This window comes from Aphelocoma coerulescens, chromosome 1 (assembly GCF_041296385.1).
Source record: "Aphelocoma coerulescens isolate FSJ_1873_10779 chromosome 1, UR_Acoe_1.0, whole genome shotgun sequence".
NCBI lineage: Eukaryota > Metazoa > Chordata > Aves > Passeriformes > Corvidae > Aphelocoma > Aphelocoma coerulescens.
The window spans coordinates 31842214-31860363 of NC_091013.1; the positions used below are offsets into that span (position 1 = coordinate 31842214).

The 18150-nt window shown below is 37.5% G+C and overlaps 1 protein-coding gene across 2 annotated transcripts in view; it reads left to right on the forward strand.

Annotated features, from left to right (window-relative positions):
• The window catches only part of MGAT4A (alpha-1,3-mannosyl-glycoprotein 4-beta-N-acetylglucosaminyltransferase A), a 74639-nt gene that overhangs the window by 24234 nt on the left and 32255 nt on the right, over positions 1-18150 (forward strand). For both annotated transcript variants that reach the window (XM_069006053.1, XM_069006058.1), the window contains exons 3-6: positions 1267-1434; positions 3994-4134; positions 6692-6825; positions 17895-17941. In XM_069006053.1, the coding sequence (XP_068862154.1) occupies positions 1267-1434; positions 3994-4134; positions 6692-6825; positions 17895-17941 (490 nt within the window). The remainder of the gene's footprint in view (positions 1-1266; positions 1435-3993; positions 4135-6691; positions 6826-17894; positions 17942-18150) is intronic.

The window sequence follows — 18150 nt, forward strand, 5'->3', positions numbered from 1 at the left end:
TCTTGCCAGAAACTCCAGAAAATTTTCCTGGTCTTCTAAGTGCTGCTGACTAAAGTATCAATTCCGATTTCAAATAACAGTCTGGATTCAGTCAGCAGTGTGTAGTGTGCCTAGCACTGTGTTGTGGGCCAGGATCTGCACAACAGCAATAACCATTTGGTTTTAATGAAAGAAGGAAAATAAAGCTGGCAAGGGAAATGTTTTTAAGAGGTAGTGAACTATGTTTTTATTTTTACATCTTTAAAACAGAGGGCATTTTAGTTAATTATGTTTTCTAAACATAATCAGAGCAGTATATCTCAACTACAAAAAAAAAGGAAATTGAAAGAATTTGGAAGAAAAACAGCCTTATTAACAAGGGAACTTGACTCTAATATAGCAACAGGAAGAGTTTCAAATTGCTTGCTAAACTCCTGCTTCCCTACCATTGCAATATGAAAATACTAGGAATGGATAGGTTAATAACAAAAGAGATATGTCCGTGGATGTCAGCTGAGTGGTTGGAGTATTGATTATGAGTTACAAATTCACTTATCCAGTTGGTATCTGTGGAATGGTTGAAGGAGGGTGATAGTGATGATGGTGAGCAGATTTGAGGAAATTACCAATAGGAAGAAGGAAGGATACAACATCCAGGCACACTTACTTTGCTGGATGTCAAGGGCAAAGGGAATGTATCAGCAAATCAGTTTTGGTGTTTCCATCTCCTTTTGGTCCCCTTTCAAGAGTATGTGTATGTATCAACATTAGCAGAATTTTGAAAAAAAGTTTTGTTCTTCAGTTGTCAGGCACTTGACCATATCATTAAGTTAAAACTTGGGTTTAAAACTGGTATGTCTGAAATACTGTCTCATTCCACTCATTCTTGCAAAGTATTCAGAGAGGTCTCCTAGAAGATGTAACCTGTGCCCTTGTAAGGGGCCACTCTTGTGTGGCTTCTTAAAAGAAATGGTTTGTGGGCATCTGTTCCAAGAAAAGGTTCAGAGCTGCCTTGTGGTGCTGAGTGCTGAGGAGCCAGGGTTGCCCTGGTGTGTGGCTGTGGTGAGGGGCATCCCCTGCTCAGTGCCTGCCCTGCATCCCAGTGTGGTGCAGCTCGCTCTGCCCTCGCTGTGCTGTGTGGGTGCTGATGCACCCAGCTCCTCAGGTGGGACCGTGCTGGGCTCTGCCTTCCAAGGTGGGTTCCAGGTGCTGCAGAGCTGAGCAGTGTCAGGTCTGTCAGTACTGTTTGTTTCCGAAAATAACCCGGGTCACGTTTTTTTTCCCTAGAAAAGCTGATTGCATATCAGCGGGAATTTCACGCTTTGAAGGAGCGTCTGCGCATTGCTGAGCACCGCACTCTGCAGCGCTCGTCCGAGCTCAACGCGATCCTGGAGCAGTTCAGGCGGGCGGTGGCAGAGACGAACGGCAGTAAGAATGCCATGAATAATTTTTCAGGTACACACTCTGACTGAGATATTTTTTTTATACCTCTGCAATGCCAGTATCTCTTCTTATTACTATAGAAAAAGAAATTGCTACCAGGAAAGCCAAATGAAACTGTTCAGCAGTGTGAATAAAGAACGTGTAATATGTTATATCTGGTGTGGGTATTTTTGGTTTGTTTTTTCCAGTTGTTGTTCTTAATGATTCATCCACCTTTATTCAGTCCCTAAAGTGATAAGAATTACTTACTCCACACCTAGCTCCCAAAGTTTGGAACTTCTGGTTACTTATTTAATACATTGAATGTATTTTGACAATTAATTTACATCGCTTTTTAAATAGTTAGAGGGGAAAAGTAAGCAAACAGAAGAAATGGCTGAACTTGAAGCAGTTAAAATATGTTTAAAAGTCAAATGGAAGGTATAAAATCATATAGACTAAAGTACTGGTTATGATTTGTATAAAATACAGGTAATGGCCTTTTCAATGACTAGTGATTAAACTGCTAAAATTTTCCAAAAGGTTTTACCCATTTTGGAGACTGGTGCTCAGGTTTACAAAAAGCTGTTTGGCATATTAGAGAAAGACACTGCAATACTCACCAGACTACTGATGTTAACTTTTAAAATCACAGTGTTACTGCTTTAGTTGCTATGATTTTGTGAATGGAAAATGAATAAGGAATAAGTACAAATTTTCTGTCAAGAGGTCTGACTTGGTAGGTTGCAGAAATCTCACTGTATTGGTCTAATAAGGAGTTGAAATGCAAAGTGTCTGCAAATCAGAAACCTGGAACAAGATTTTTGAGTTTGTTGTCTACTTGCATTTGTGCTATGATTTACTATTTTCAATAGGTTTTGTTTGTTTTTTTTTTTTGTGGGGAAGTGGTTATAATTATAGGCCCCAGAGCTGATGCTAATCATGAATTGCTGTCTGACACTTAATGGCCTGGTCTCAATAGTCCCCTGCATCTCCAGGAATTGCACAGATAAAAGTTACATTTAGCATGGTCTATAAATCTTGTCTTCCTATTTCATGTGTGTGTTTTTGCTTTTAAAGTAAGCTGCGGAGGAGGTCAAATAATTTTGATTCTGGATTTAGGATTAAGTTCTTACCACATTTGTTTCTAAAATGGACTTAGTTTGCTTATAGGGAATATAATTATAGGGAGTTACTCTCTTCTGATGTAGCTGAAAGTACTAATTCATTTAACATTCTACTATGTCAGGATCCCAGCTGGGATGGGCATCCATGTTTTTCCATGTAGAGCCATAATGGAAGCCAGCTGAATTACTGAGCTTTTGTGCTCAGAATGTAGTATTAGATAGATTTTTATTTAGCTTAATACACTTAAGTATACATAATATTATTTGGTCTCTTTGAAGCTGAAAGTATTCCAGATTGTTTTGTGTAGATCTTTATTCATTCAGACAAAGAGCTGTCATACTTGGACAGAATTTAGTCCAGGTTTGCAGATGAAGTTAAAGAAATGTTAGCAGGAAAAGTAAAATGTGCCTGTATTGGAATATATCAAAATAGACATATCTACTTATGGCATCTATTTACAAAGCTTTTTGCAAGGTTTGAGGTGGTTAGGAATTTAGTTTCACCTAAAAATAAATATTTTAAAACTCCCCAAACATACAGAACCAAAATCCACAACAAAACACATCTATCTTTGCAGAAGCTCTGCTCAGAATCTGAGAGAAATTACACTTACGGCATTATTTTTCTTACTTCTTCTCAATTTTATCTCAAGAAACCTTGTGTGCAGTTTTTACTTAACTTGATGTTATAAAGCCCGTAAGTTTTCAAAGATCCATATGCTATCATATTTGTCATTTGAAATGAGTTGTTTTCACACTTGATGCAAGAAAATCAACACGCACAGCAGGGTAATTTTAAAAACTGTTATTTGCAACTTTGAGAGCCACCTGGACATGCTGAGAGGCAGTCGTACCAGAAAGAGCAAGAATGAGTCGAATGGAATCTAATAGGATAGTTTTATTCTAATGGACTAAATTAAATTTGCATTAAAATTTTTTTTTTGCAGGAATATCCAAAATATGAGCTGTGTATTTCATGCTATTTTATTTTGTATCTGTATGTGCAGTATATTCCAATATGTATTCGTAGCTCTGAAATGTTATTTGCAGTAATGCTGCAAATTTGCTGGATGGTGATGACCTCTGTTAGCAAAAGTGAAAGATTATCTAGGTAAATAAGCCTCCCATTTGATTAACTGGAAAAAAATCCAACAAAACCACCGACACCCCAGATGAATGGAGCATTCTAACTTCTGAAAGTCCACACTAAATCTGATGTGATCAGGTAAGTATTCATGGTATCTGTAACAAGGTTGTAGGTGCAAAATAGTCTTGGCCATCGTTTATTAAAAAAAATCAAAATAAGAAAAGGCTTCCTTTGTAGACAAGATATAATGCCTCAAAAAGGTGCACAATTTGTTCTGGCTTTCATTTAGGACCAAGCTTGGAATTTTATTCTGTTTACTGTTGCTTAAAACTTCATATTGTTTGTTTTCTGCATTACTGATTTCTTGTATGTTTGCAGATGAGACACTGAAATTGTTAAAAGAGCTAACAAGTAGAAAATCTCTTCAAGTGCCAAATATCTATTACCATTTGCCTCATTTGTTGAAAAATGAAGGAAGCCTTCAACCTTCTGTGCAGGTTGGCCTTGGAAGGACAGGAGGTATGCTGTTATGATGTTTATTTCATGTTTTATATCTGGAGGACCTTCTAGCCTCAGACACAATTTATTTCATTTCTTGGTAGATCAAGGACATCTCATTTAACTTGTGTGATATTGATATCCTTTGAATTTGCACTGAATCCGAGACAAAAGGAGCTTGGTTTCAGCTTTGCTCTTTTCTGCATAATCTCAGTCACACCCCATGCCGTGTAAGGTACACATTAAGAAGCATTTAGTTTGGATGAATTTTTTGTAACTTAAAGGAAACAAAGCTCCAGCATTTCAGATTCTGAACTGCCAATGGATATATATCCCTTTGGCTTTTCAAATTTGCGGGGTAACCTGCATGAATATATTTATTTTAGCGTTGATGTTTCTGTTGTTCTGAACACTTAAGTGAACAGTGTATTTCAAGGTATAAATTAAAAGTGGAGATAACTAAGATAATCAGATATAATTGCATTAATAAAATCTGGACAGTCATTGGAGGGGAAAAAAAATTCAATGTTGTAGTTACTCCTGGCTCATTACTTCAGTAAGTTTGATTGCTTCTTCTTTTAACAGAAAGTATGCCTGCATGATAGGTGTGTGGGCTTAGGCCACAGGTTTATTTTTCTGACTATAAATACCTTTTATTTCAATGTTGTTATTTAGGGAGGAAAAATCTAATAATCTGTTATTGTTATAAGTGAGGTCTGTATTATGTCCCCCTGGGAATATATGTCAGAAATTTGGAATTACAAAATAGAAATTGGAATCAGGTTTTTTTAATTAAACAGGGGGAGGAAATTCAGGGTTTCAGGACTTCATGAAGTCTGCTTTATCCTTTCACTGCATTCCTGCTGCTATCTGTGGTGTTCCCAGTTGGTAGCCAGCCCTGGGAACAGTGCAGAAGAAAAACTATGGAAAAGTTACGGAACACAGGAGTGAAACGGCCTGCTGAAAGATGGTGTTAATAACATTGTAGCTGAGGACATACTACTTTGCATTTGTGGTGCTGTTGTCAGAGATAAGAAATTTTGTTGAGGAACTTCCATGCAATTCTGCTGTCCTGGATTTGTTTTTTTAGAAGAACCAAAACCAGGTGCAAGGAAAGTAACAGAGTTTTTCAGCAGTATTGTTTTCAGAGATGACTTCTGAGAAGTACTTGAGTTATGAAGAATGGTTATATCACTTTAAAATAAAACTTAAATTAGGGAGTTTAATCACTCTTGGTGTATCTTACCTGATTAATACTGTGGTTGATGATTATTTCCTATTGTATTGGGGTTTGTGTGACAGTGTTTTGGTAACAAGGAGGCTGCAGGGGTGGCTTCTGTTGGAGGGTGCCAGCAGCTTTCCCTGTGTCCAGTAGAACCAGTAGCCAGACCAGTGCCACTGGAATAACAGATTGAAGAGGGGGCAAAAAGCTGCTCAAGGGCAATTGCAGCTGGAGAGAGGAGTGAGAACATGCAAGAGTACTGTAAACATCAAGGTCAGTGCAGAAGGAAGGGGAAAGAGGTGCTCCATCCAGGTGTTGGGGCAGAGAGTCCCCTGCAACCTGTGGTGAAGAGCATGGTGAGGCAGCTGTGTCCCTGCAGCCCATGGAGCAGAAATACACCTGCAGCCTCTGGAGGATCCCATGTTACAGCAGGTGAATGTCCAAAGGAGGCTGTGACCCCATGGGAAGCTCACATGGGAGCAGGCTCCTGGCAGGACCTGTGGACCCATGGAGAGAGGAGCCCACGGTGGAGCAGGTTTGCTGGCAGGATCTGTGACCCTGCAGGGGACCCACACTAGAGCAGTCTGTTCCTGAAGGACTGCAGCCCATGAAAGGGACCCATGCTGGAGCAGTTTATGAAGAACTGCCTCCTGTGGGAAGGACTTATATTGGAGATGTTCATGGAGGACCATCTGCCATGGGAGGGACCCCATGTTGGATCAGGGGAAGAGTCTGAGGAGTCCTTCCACTGAGGAGAAAGAAGGGGTGGGAGCTGATGTGTGATGAACTCAATTCCAGCCTCCATTCCCTGTGCTCCTGGTAGGGAGGAGGTAGAGAAATCAGGTGTGAAGTTGAGCCCAGGAAGAAGGGAAGGGTGAGGGGAAGGTGTTTTAAGATTTGGGTTTATTTCTCATTACTCTATGTTCATTTGATCAGTAATAAATTAACTTCCTCGAGTCTGCTTTGCCTGTGACAGTAACTGGCAAGTGATCTCTCCCTGCCCTTATTTTTACCCATGAGCCTTTTGTTATATTTTCTCCTCCCTGTCCAGCTGAGGAGGTGAGCAGTAGAGCAGCTTTGGTGTGTACCTGGTGTCCAGTCAGGATCAGCCCTACCCAATAGTCTGGCAGGTCTAGGATTTTTTTTTTTTGGCTGCTGTGTTTGTTCTGAGCATTGGCGGTGATTGTTAGTCATGCTCCTGATGCTGGGTGGCATATTTTTAAACTATTTTTAATTACTGTTATCTCCACCTTTTAATCCTTTGCATTTCTTAAGCAGTGCCTTATTGCAAGATTCTTGTTTTCTATCTTGTGTATGAAATCACTGAAAGTACCTTTCTGGTTTGTTTGATTTCAGTTTCCATTGTAATGGGAATACCTACAGTGAAAAGAAAAGTCAAGTCTTACCTTACAGAAACTCTCCACTCCCTTATTGATAAGCTGTCCCCTGAAGAAAAACTGGATTGTGTTATGGTTGTCTTTATAGGAGAGGTAATCGCTTAAATTTTTTTATACAATTTCTAACCTGCCTTTAATCACAAGTAACACTCCTTTCAAGAACTGATGAGGATCTACTTTTTCTTCAAGATGTAGAGAGATGACTCTTCTTCCAGGAGAAGGGAAGTGTCAGTCTTGGGTTTCTGAGACACAATCCTGAAGAGTCCACCTTTTTTTGTTTATCAGGGGGATAGTGGACATGGATTCAGTGGAGTGGTTATTTTGGAAATCTTCTTATGTTTATACACAGTGACAAAGATGTGCTAATTCCTTCAACATAAGAATAATGGCTAAGGAACTCTCTCGTGGGGGAGGGTTCCTTGCATTTTCTTTATGCTACTGCTTAGTCCTCTGTCAAACGAGTGCTGCAGTCTGGGATGTGAGGCACAGATTGTTACCGAATTAATTTTCCGAACAATGTGGATGTTTGAAGCCCAGATCTTTTTAATGGATTAATTCAATGTTCAGTTGGACTGTTTGTTCAGTTTGGCTCTGATTTAGTGGAAATCAAATTTAGGAAAATGATAGAGTACTTTCAGAAATAATTCTGTTGGATGCTGGGAATTGCATGTACCTATTTTGTTCTCTATGCTTTTCTCGGAAGTCTGACTTGGACAGTGGGAAATTTATATTTATGTTTGACCTTCATCCATCTAACTGTAGTGCTCTGCTGAAATAGTCTTTTATAAGTCCCACAGATGAAAATTCAAGTCCCCAATTATAACTGAAAGTGGTTTTAATTCAGTGAGCCAGTGCCCATTCAGGGATGGAATCAGTGGAAAACTGATTTAATACTTCTAGTTCTATTATCAACATATTTTAAAACTTTCATTGGAAAGTTTGTAAACATTTTGCTTTTATCAGAGAATAAAAGTGTTTCTTTTATCATATTTTTATTATTATAAAAGTGTTTCTTTAAATAAAATAATTTCTTAGTGTTTTCCAATGCAAATTGGTCTATATTCTTTTTCTTGACAGCCAGTCAAAAACTATCTCTCTGGGTAGATAGTGTTTTTCTGAAAAAAAAAAGTGCTTTTAAAACATCTCTTGGTGGAGAATATCAGGGGAACAGAGTTCTTTCTGAATTACTGGAATGCTCTGTTTTTCCTCACTGTATTAGTTGGAGAAATTTCTTTGCCTGTTCATGTGGCTTCTTTTCAAGCTTTAAAACTGAAGTTTCACTTGTTTTCCTTAAGGAGGTCCGAGCTATGAAGACTGTCTGTTATCATTGGATTCTCTGTCTTCTGCAAAGTTTGGAATAGGAGTGAAGTGTCCCTATCTGCACAATGTTTTTGTTGCCTTAGACAAACTGTATTGCTGTAGCTGGGTTTTGCATAGCTGAATAACTTTCTTCCTTTGAGGTAGAGTGGAATTCCCTCACCTTAGGAGTGATTCCACAGAAGTGACCGCAGGTGAAGTGAACATTTTAACATGGGAGCTATTGCTCCTGTACCCATGGAGAATTGTGTGGTTGGCTCTGGAGTGGGGTACAGTCACCCTCTGTGTCTTACTTCTTTATTCCATCTCCTTGAGAGCAGTTCTGTGTGCTTACCTGGGTACCTGTTTTGGGCACTGCAATTCATGAATGTATGGGAACATTTGAAAAACCAAAGTTTAAATTTTTGTTCCGTTGTAACCATTTGTTAGATTTGCATTTCTTTTTCTTTACTACATCCAGTTTATTATCTTTCCTTCTTTATTCTTGGACCGTGTTTTTTATTTTCTTAAGCTCAGTATCTTACAGTTTGCTTTGTAATTGCTACAGGGAACTCTCTAAATGATTAATATGGTGCATTAAATACTTCACCCTGAATTATGCTGTGTTTTTTTCTGAGTTATTCTGTATATTTCAGTTTTCTTCTGCAAGATGAAAAGTGTAGGTTTATTATTAAGCATTTCCTCTGGCTGTTTAAAGGAAGGCCCACTCCTTTGGTAGACTTCTGTTTCTCCTTAACCAAAAAGCTGTGTCTTTTAAAATAGCCTTGTCTGTGGAGTATCCTAGCCTAAAATGCATTAGGCTATTGCTGTCATTAACATGCCATAATAAAGGCTTATTTTTAAATACATTAGAACTTGGACCAACTATGCTTGTATTAAAAATGATGGCAAAAGTGTCTAAAAAAAGGTATGGCCTCTGCTCAAACATATGTGCAGTTTAAGTACAGCCAGAAATGGTCATAGGGTGAGGTTATGTAATTTTGCTAATAAGCTTAAAATTACTATCTGTGTCTTGTCTGTAGCTTGTAGCAACAACCCAAAAAAGAAGCACAAGACTGCAAAAATGATTTTACAAGAAAATTATAGGAAAAGTAGTATTTTTAAAGGATTTTAGTACATTTCTTGCTATCTTTATTCGAGAAATCAAATTTACAGTGTTTAAGAGCATTGGTGGGAGCCATAGTCATGGACTGTAATCTCTTTGTGCTAAGCACCCTACAAAACTCTTCTAATACTGCTATTTTTTTAGTAGTTCAATCTCACTCATTTCTTGTAATTTCATTTTTTACTAGAAAACAAATTAGAAGGCTAATGGACTTCTGCAAACAGCATCAACAGGGTAAACAGATGAGCTAGTAAATATAGATGCATTATGGTTGCTAAATAAAGAGATCTGCATATTCATTTACTGTATGGATATTTCTCAGTAGTATATAATTATACACAGTAAATTTCCATACTGGAAGTTCAAGAAACTCTGAAATATCTCAGATGATGTGATAACTAATCACCAATTTAAGTAATTACTAGAATTGCTTGACAGTAAACTGTGCTAGTTACTGACATATGTCTGTGTTCTCTAATTTGTTAAAATAACTTTATGGCAGAATAATTTGCAGGTATTCATTAGGATGACTAATAAATAGGTATGATTCATTTTACCTTAGTACTTCGAAATCTTTTTATTCCCCCTCACTATGTAGCTAGTTTCTAGCTCATATGAGTTGAAAACAAACGATTCGAATCTCATCAACCTGCTTTGTATGAGAAATTGTTTTCAGAATAAGCCATAGACTCTAGGTTTAAGAAACCACAAACTCTGGGTTAAAATTGTTGTCTAGTATTTTTATTTAATAGGGTTTGTTATTAACATGGGAAACATCATTTTGAAGTATTTTAACAGACATACATATACACATTACTGAATATGAGAGAAATTAAGAGTACTTTCCTGGTATCTAAACAAAATGCTGGATTTTTTCTGTGGGGAGATCTCATTTACAATGAAGAAAATGTATCTTAGACTTGTTCTAAATATATCAGAAATTATTGTCAGTCCATTAATCAGAGACTGCACTTAGCACAGTCTTTTGTACAAGCAGTAATCAGTGCATGCTGGAAAGACTATAAGCCCTTGATTTGATGAAAAAAATCAGAAGGACAAATCATTTCAGGAAGAATTGGAAGACACTACAGGTATGCAGAAACATTTTGCTATTTCTGTGTGCTACTGACTACATCTGACTAGGCAGTAATTGACCAGCCATTTGCTCTTAGGCCACAAGTTATATAGTTTCTTACATATTGCTTCTTTAAATCTTACTGTTGTTTCATGTATATACAGTTCACTTAAGCTGGAAAAATTTGCATATCTTGATTATCTTTTACTGTCACTGTGTTATCTCTTTATGTTAACAGTGACTGCTAAATTAAAAGATGTTTAACTTTAATAGTGTTTTCTCTGTGCTCCTTCCGTGGAGAATCTTTTTTATTTACTATTTCTTTGGAAAAGTTTCTGTCCTGGTTGGGTCAGTGTGACACAAGCACCCAGCAAGGTACCATCCTGTGCACTGATATGAACAAAGCCTCAGCAAATTAAGGACTGGGTCATGCCCACGTACTGGGTCAAACCTTGCTGAACCTGTTTTGTAGTTATTAACACTGTAGTGCAATATGTAAACCTTCTCCACAAAATAAATGAGCCTGTATTTTCACCTCTTCTTGCTCTGGGCCTGAATTATAGTTCTCTCTGATCAGCAGCTCTCTTGATAGAAAACAAAAGAGTATTTTGACTGTCTTGCTCTCAACCTGGATGTGTTAGCATTACCCCAGCTACAGAGATGTTTGTGCTTTCTGCTAATTGTTGAAAACTTGTGAGCTGCCCCTTCTTGGAACTGCTCTGGAGAGTGTATTCCTAGTCCTTGAAAGATATGACTGTGCATCCTGGGTTGGAGAAAATCTGGTCGATCTTAGTGTGTACATATGTATGTATGTCTGTAATGTATATATATTTTTAAAAAATCAAAGCTGTTGTATCAAGATACATGATCTACACCAAATAATATTAAAGGCCTACACAGATGGGAATCTTTGTTTTGGACGTCTCACTCAAAACTCATCAGGATGAACACACCTTCTAGATACACTGCCAGCTCTTGTATCTGAAAAAGTAGCTTGACCTGTCCAGGAGAATTTGAGATATTTATGTTGTTTTTGCAGTCCCTGCTTCTTTGTCACCTAAGCTTTGGTACACAGAAGTATGGGCTGCTAATACTGGGCACCAACATAGGATTTTATACTCCTCTTTTCATGTCAATGACCAGCAAAGTTTTTATAAGGAATTACCAGTGATAAGAATCCTTCTTAGATCTAAGAAAAGATCCTTGACAGGATTTGAAAACTTCAAAGTACCTGAGACAAATTTAGTATCTCAGCGCAAAGATAAAATCCAGGATTGTGCTCTTTCCTCAAGCCCAGGCTTGAATGACCAAAGTGCTTCTTGAGATACTTGCTGGGGTGCAGCTGGGCCACAATAACTACCTGATGCTTCTGGTAAGGGAACATCGGTATTGACAGCCAGAGTTATGTCTGATCTCTCACGGTGACATCTAGGGTATTTGTGAGGTGGGAGGTAATAATCTTATTTCAGAAGTGTTGTGGCAGGTGACTTCATACTTGTATGGTGGACTGAACTGACACTGAATTTTGGACAACACTATCAAATTTTGCTACAGTGGTCTGCCTGGACCTAAAAATTCCTTCTGTCCTCCAAATAAAGAGCGCAAATTGTAGAAGGGTGCTTCAGACTGTACACAGCAACTGCCTGTCTTCTGGAAGATAAGCTCTCTAGACTGTTTCAACAATTTACAGGCTTCCCCAAGGACAACAAAAGGTTTCCCATTCTTCAAGGCAGTATATGCTGCTTTCTTTCAGACTCCAAAAACCAGACTTCAATCTGCAACATGCACAAAACTAGTAGTGGCTACATGACACTAGCATAACTTGCATCTGAATGTCTGGTCTTGAATTGTCCCGTGATGTTCTTTTTCTCTGGCTGGCCTTCTTAAAAACTCAGCTTGTTCTTTGGCACAGCTTTGTGGTTCACAGCACAATCCATATGGATGTGTGCCCTCATGGTTGAGGATCTGACAGGCAGGGCACAAGGGTAGGGAGAAACAAGAGTGGAGTGGTACAAGACTATACTTGTATTCCTGCTATTGCTGCCAAAGACTTGTGTCGTGAAACCCTGTCCTGAACTGAGTTGGGTTAATCTTAGAAATTACTGGAGACAGAAAGAAATTTCTTGCCTATGTGGTAGAGGGGGAAATTTCAGTAAGGGAGAGATGAAGTCATTAACTCATGTAGGACACAGGCTGCATTTTGCTTATGTAACATTAGCTGGTTATGTTGTGACAGTATTCTCATTCCAGTTCTTTGCTTTGCATCTTGGTGTCATGTTCTCTGTATTTAACTTGAACTCACTGCTTCAGATTTGAAAGAAGGCACTGTATTCCTGAAAATCATTTTTTTTCCAGCTGCATTTATTGAACTCTAAAAGATGATACTGCCTTTTTCCACAGGCTTTGTTTATATACACACACTACTGCAACCACTGAAGCCACTGCTGCACTTTTATTCCTTAGGGCTTTTTCTTCACTGCATAAATATCCCAAAATAGATCCAAATGCCACATTAGTGGCTGATTTTTCCTATGTAAATGTTAATGCCTTGTATATAGGTAATGATACTCATATGTACTTTCACTCTTTCAAGGCAAATAAACATTTACTTTGCCTTTTCTGAAGGCTGTAATTTTATATTGCTTGTCATTATATGAAATATGTGATAAAATTATCCCACTCCTATTCTATGGGGATGACGAAAGATCAAATAAAATGGTAATTAGTAAGCAATGAAATGACCACACGATGTAGATTAGCATGCTTGTTTCTCAGATACTTTTTTCATTCTTTGAAAGGTGTTCTTGAATACTTTAAGACTTACTTCCAGTAGATTTAATTTAAGAATTGAGATCTGGATAATCTAACAGACTAGATAAATTCCCAAGATGGTGAAAAGCCTCAAGGGCAAGACTTTGGAGGAGCAGCTGAAGTCACTTGGTTTGTTAAACTTAGAAGAGAAGACTGAGAGGTGACTTCATCAGGTGACAGCTTCCTTGAGGTGGTCAGTGGAGAAGGAGATGCTGATGTCCTTTCTCTGGTGACCAGTGACAGGACACATGGAAATGGTGTGAAGCTGTGTGAACTGGGGAAATTCAGACTGGACATTAGGAAAATGTTCTTCACTGAATGGTCAGTGATGGGAATAGGCTCCCTGTGGAAGTGGTCATGGCACCATGCTTGTCAGAGTTCAAGAAGTGTTTGGGTGATGCTTTAGTCATACAGTTTAGTTTTAGGTTGTCCTGTGAAGAGCTGGGTGTTGATCCTGATAATCCTTTTGGGTCCTTTTTAGCTTGAGAGTTTCTATGATTGCATTTTTTTTTTCTATGCATCTGCCACTTAGGACAGTAAATAAACCTTTGGTCTTAAATGCCATAGTTTTTCTTACATTTTGAGAAACAGTCTACCTTCTGTCATTTTTGAGGGTATGAAGTTAGGATTTAACAATATGAAAGGGTTGATTCTTAAAAGTAGAAATCTTGTTTTTGTATGATGTTTGGCTAGCTGTTCATCAGAACTTTCTAACCTCTTGTTTTATCTGATAGATAATGTATTCTGCTGCTCTGCTGGGCACACACTCATAAAAGTCAGTAAAGAAGATTGGAAATTTCACTGCTTCTCTGGTTCTTTCTGTGTTTGTTGTGAATAACGATGTCTGTTCAGACAGATGTTAGAATAATCACAAACTTGATGTGCAGCCTCACCTGCACTACAGAAAAGTGCTTTAGAGAATTGGAGTACAGCATTTTACAAAAACAGAGGAAATTTAAAACCTATTTCACTGACAATCTGCAACTTTAGTTTGTTCTGCAACAGACTCTGAGGCTTTTTTTAAAGAGAGATTCTTCAAAGCACTCTATATGCATTTGTCATCAAAATTGTTGGTGCAAAGAGTTAAACCTTAGATACAGCCATGTTCACAGGCTTATGAAACTCCATAGATCCAATAAGCTAAAAATCTTCTTTTCTTGTTGAAAGTTTACATAGGCTCAAGGGGATGCTAATGAGGTACCTTGAACATAAGTCTACTGAGGAATATTAAATACACAAAATTGCATCTGTCTGAGGAAGCAACCTGAACTGAAGGTAGTTGGAACGTGGATGATAGCGGGGGGAAGTGTTGTGTGTCTTGTTCTCATTCTTTGCTATGTATCTTTTCATGGCTGCCTCTGCTGGAAGCAAGATGCTGATGGGGATCAATCCTTGATCTGGTATGAATAGTTAAAGGAAGATGTCTCACTTCAAGTGTTTTGCATTCTTTTGAAGATCAGTAATTTCATATGACTAGGAAGAAAGAACAGACCGAAAGATTTGAACTGCTGATACTAAAATAACCAACCCTACTTATGCCTTTCATTATGAAGTTGTCAGAGATCCACTCAGCAGGACAAAGTTGTTTGTAAGGCTTCATGTAATTCATTGATAATATGCATCTTTGTGGCTGGCCGTGTTAACTCTTTGGTTGGGGCCTAACACAATTTTGCACTTAATTCCTTTAAAGGGATTTGTTCTTAAAATATTCATTTGTGCTTCTTTTTTATGGGTCCAAAATTCCTAGGGATTTTTTTGGATCTTCAACTTCAGGAGTTTTAGTAAGAAAAAATTACAGTTTTAGTAATGGCTTTGGATTTGATAGACAAAAGCATTCATAACTGTATCATTGGGATCACCAGCAACATTTCATTTCAATAGTTACAAGCCATGAAACAGATTTTAAATTCATCATGTCTGAGTAGACAAAGTTGATCTAGTATCTACCAGATGATTTTCGCTGGAAGCCTAAAGAGCAGTTACACATATTTTTTTCATGGGTGACTTCTTTTTATTAATCTGGATTTATCTTGTCCAGTTTAAAGTTCTTGGAGGCAAGCAGTCTTGTGTCCTTCAGACTGATAAAGAGGACCCTGTGTCTTATTTTGTCAAGGCAGTAAGCACTTTATTCCTTGAAAATGGGGAATAGATTTTGATTAATAATGGATTTTTTTTCTGTTGCTTTTAAATTGCTGACTAAATTTGTTGATCCTGCTTGAAAGATCCTTAGATTTAATTTAGCTATTCCAGATTTCCTTCCATTGCTACCCTGCAAAGTCTTCTGTCTACTTAACTCTTCCCTTGGGTGTAGTCACAGCTTGATCAAATTAACTGCATATTCTCATGCTTATTTCATGATGTGATGTGAATTAACTTAGAATTGCCATCTTTCTGGGACATATCCATAGCAAAGGGTGTTGGCAAAGATCCTATTTAGTGTTAGACTGGGCAATGAGAGGAGTTCTCTGGAAATTCTGATGTGGAAAGAGGACAGTCAACCTGCTGTCCTGAAGGGAAGGGTTTTGTGTTGAAATTCTGGTTCTGAATCTTGTATGCTGCTGGTAGATATAAATACAACTGCTTATTTAAAAATGATGGCAGAATACCAGTGTTTTAATGCATTTGATCGTGAAAAATGGCATCAACTCTTCTAATCTACATGTTCTTTTTCATTCTAAAAGTGTCATCTGCTTTTGCACTGCAGTGATGCAGTGATTGCTGATTGAGAAGGAGAGGTTACCTACTGAGCAGCAGTGGTATTTGCTGTATTTCATGTTCATAGCAGCTAGACCAGACCTTCTTGACTTTGTGTGACAGCAGCCAAGACTACAGTATGAGGCTGGAAGACTACAAGCTGCATCTTTTTAATGTCATTCTATTGTGATTGCAGCTCTGTCTGGGAAACTGCCAGCCTTTCATGTGAAGCACACAAACAAATAGTGGGAAGTAGGGAAAAAAACCTTATTCCAGACTTTTTTTTTCTGATGGTAATGTTTTCTGTGTAAGAGTGTAAGGTTTTACAAGCAGTAGCAAGGCTTCATGGTAGTGTGGAAAATAGGTCAAAACTATGTTCCTGCTAAGGAGATGTGCACTGAGGCACAGGCTTGTGATCAAATACATGATTCCAGTTGGCATGAAGTTTGGCATTTATTTTAATCTCTGGAAAACTGAATAGAAACTAGCTGTGTTTTTGCTGAGTGTGTGTATGTAGATATATATAAATCCTGTATCTTTCTATGCAATTACGGTATGGACTCTATTGGATGTGTTGGAGTCCTTAATGCTGAACTGGGTAATTGAAGTTTGGCATGCCAACTGAAATGCAAATTTTTGTCTTTTCACATGATGATTGAATTGCAGTTTCTGTATTTTTGATGTTTAAAGGGTTTTGAAAAGAGAAAAAGATGCTTCAGTTAAAGATGGATATACTAAAATTATTTTTAGGTAGTCACTAGGTTACTCTGATTTGCAACTGTTACACAAACCAGAAAAAGTTATGTCTAACTCCATTCTATTAATTAAATGTGTATGTACAATCCATAAAAGTATTTGAACAATGATATATCAAGGTCCATATGGACTTGTGAGTCTCCTTGTGTGGAACTCAGTGCAAGATGAGTTTTAAATTGTGAACACCTTACCAGCTTACCGGAACTTCTGCCCAGCACTAGGCATAGCACTTAGGAAGAAAATACATATGATAAAATTATGAGGAATACTTTCTACTCACATGTTCTTGTGGTATTTAAAACCTGCTTTTGGAAGAAATCCACTTCTGTTGGTGTCCTTTTTGAAAAGCGTGCATCACTGGCATTATGTTTGATTTCATAAAAATACATCTTTAAAAAATAGAAATGGTGATTTTTTTTAAGATCAAAGGGTAAGCACCTTTATCAAACAAGATTAACAGTTCTATAGAAATGCTTGGGAGGGATTTATTCTCTGTGTATAATCCTTTAATGATATCCTAAGTTACAATTCATCAGAAAAAATATGAACTGTTCCTTTGTTTCCGGCATTTCAAAGACAACTCTTTCTCCAGAATCCTTATGAGCCAGAATCTGGGTTGATTTATAGACTATTCTTTTCAAAAATGTAAACAGTATGTCAAATCATTAGATTAATAAGTATAACAAAGACCAGGGTTTTCAGTCATTTATGAGTTCACAAACTCTTTTCTTGGAATGCGTGTGTACAGCCAGGTTGAATAATTGTCCAGTGCTGGCAATTTAGATTATCTAGACTTTTCCAGAATGTCACTATTTGTATTTTCACCAACAAGTAATTTTTAGAATTGTTGCATCTATGAGAGCTGAGTGATTGATAGGATTGGTAGTCCCTCAAGTTTAGTCTCTGATGCAAAAAAACAACCCTGGTCAGAAAGGCAGCAGGTTCACTGCTGTCTGTGGTTAGGGAATTTGCTTTAAATCCAAAGTTTAGGAGATGTACTTTTGAAAGAAGTGTGTGTGTGTGTGTGTGTGTGTGTGTGTGTGTGTTCAATGCACTGTTTTCCAGAAAGCTTTCTTTGGTAATATTTTCTTACATATTATTATTATTGTATAATAATAAGTTCTTCCTACACAAACACTCAGTGATCATTTCGTCATCAAGAGCATGAGTTTTAACAATTTTCTGTTAAGTGCATATCTTGAGATAATTATTTCCCAAAAAATTATCATATGAGAGGTAAGACATAGTTACATGTGTGATGCATTCTTGTATTGCTCCAATACCTTATGCAATGAAAGTGATTTTCAAGGACAGCCATCTCTGATGTTTATTTTACATTGTTCTATTGACATGTAAGTCCAGAACTGTCTATTAATTTTTTCTGTTTGTTTCTTTTTTCTGCAGACTGATCTTGATTATGTTAACAGTGTCGTTGCAAGCCTGGAAAGAGAGTAAGTTGTAGTTTTAATTGGGGATTTCTTTTTTTATTGATGATAAACTAAATCAGGTTGTAATAAGCAATTAAAAAATATTTTGGAAATAAGAGATCATGCCTTTTTGTTTCCTGGGGCTTCGGACTTTTGAACAAAAAAGTAAGAGATGACAAAGAGGCAGTGATTCAGTCAGTTAAACTGTAAAACAGTAAGTGGGATTAAATTAT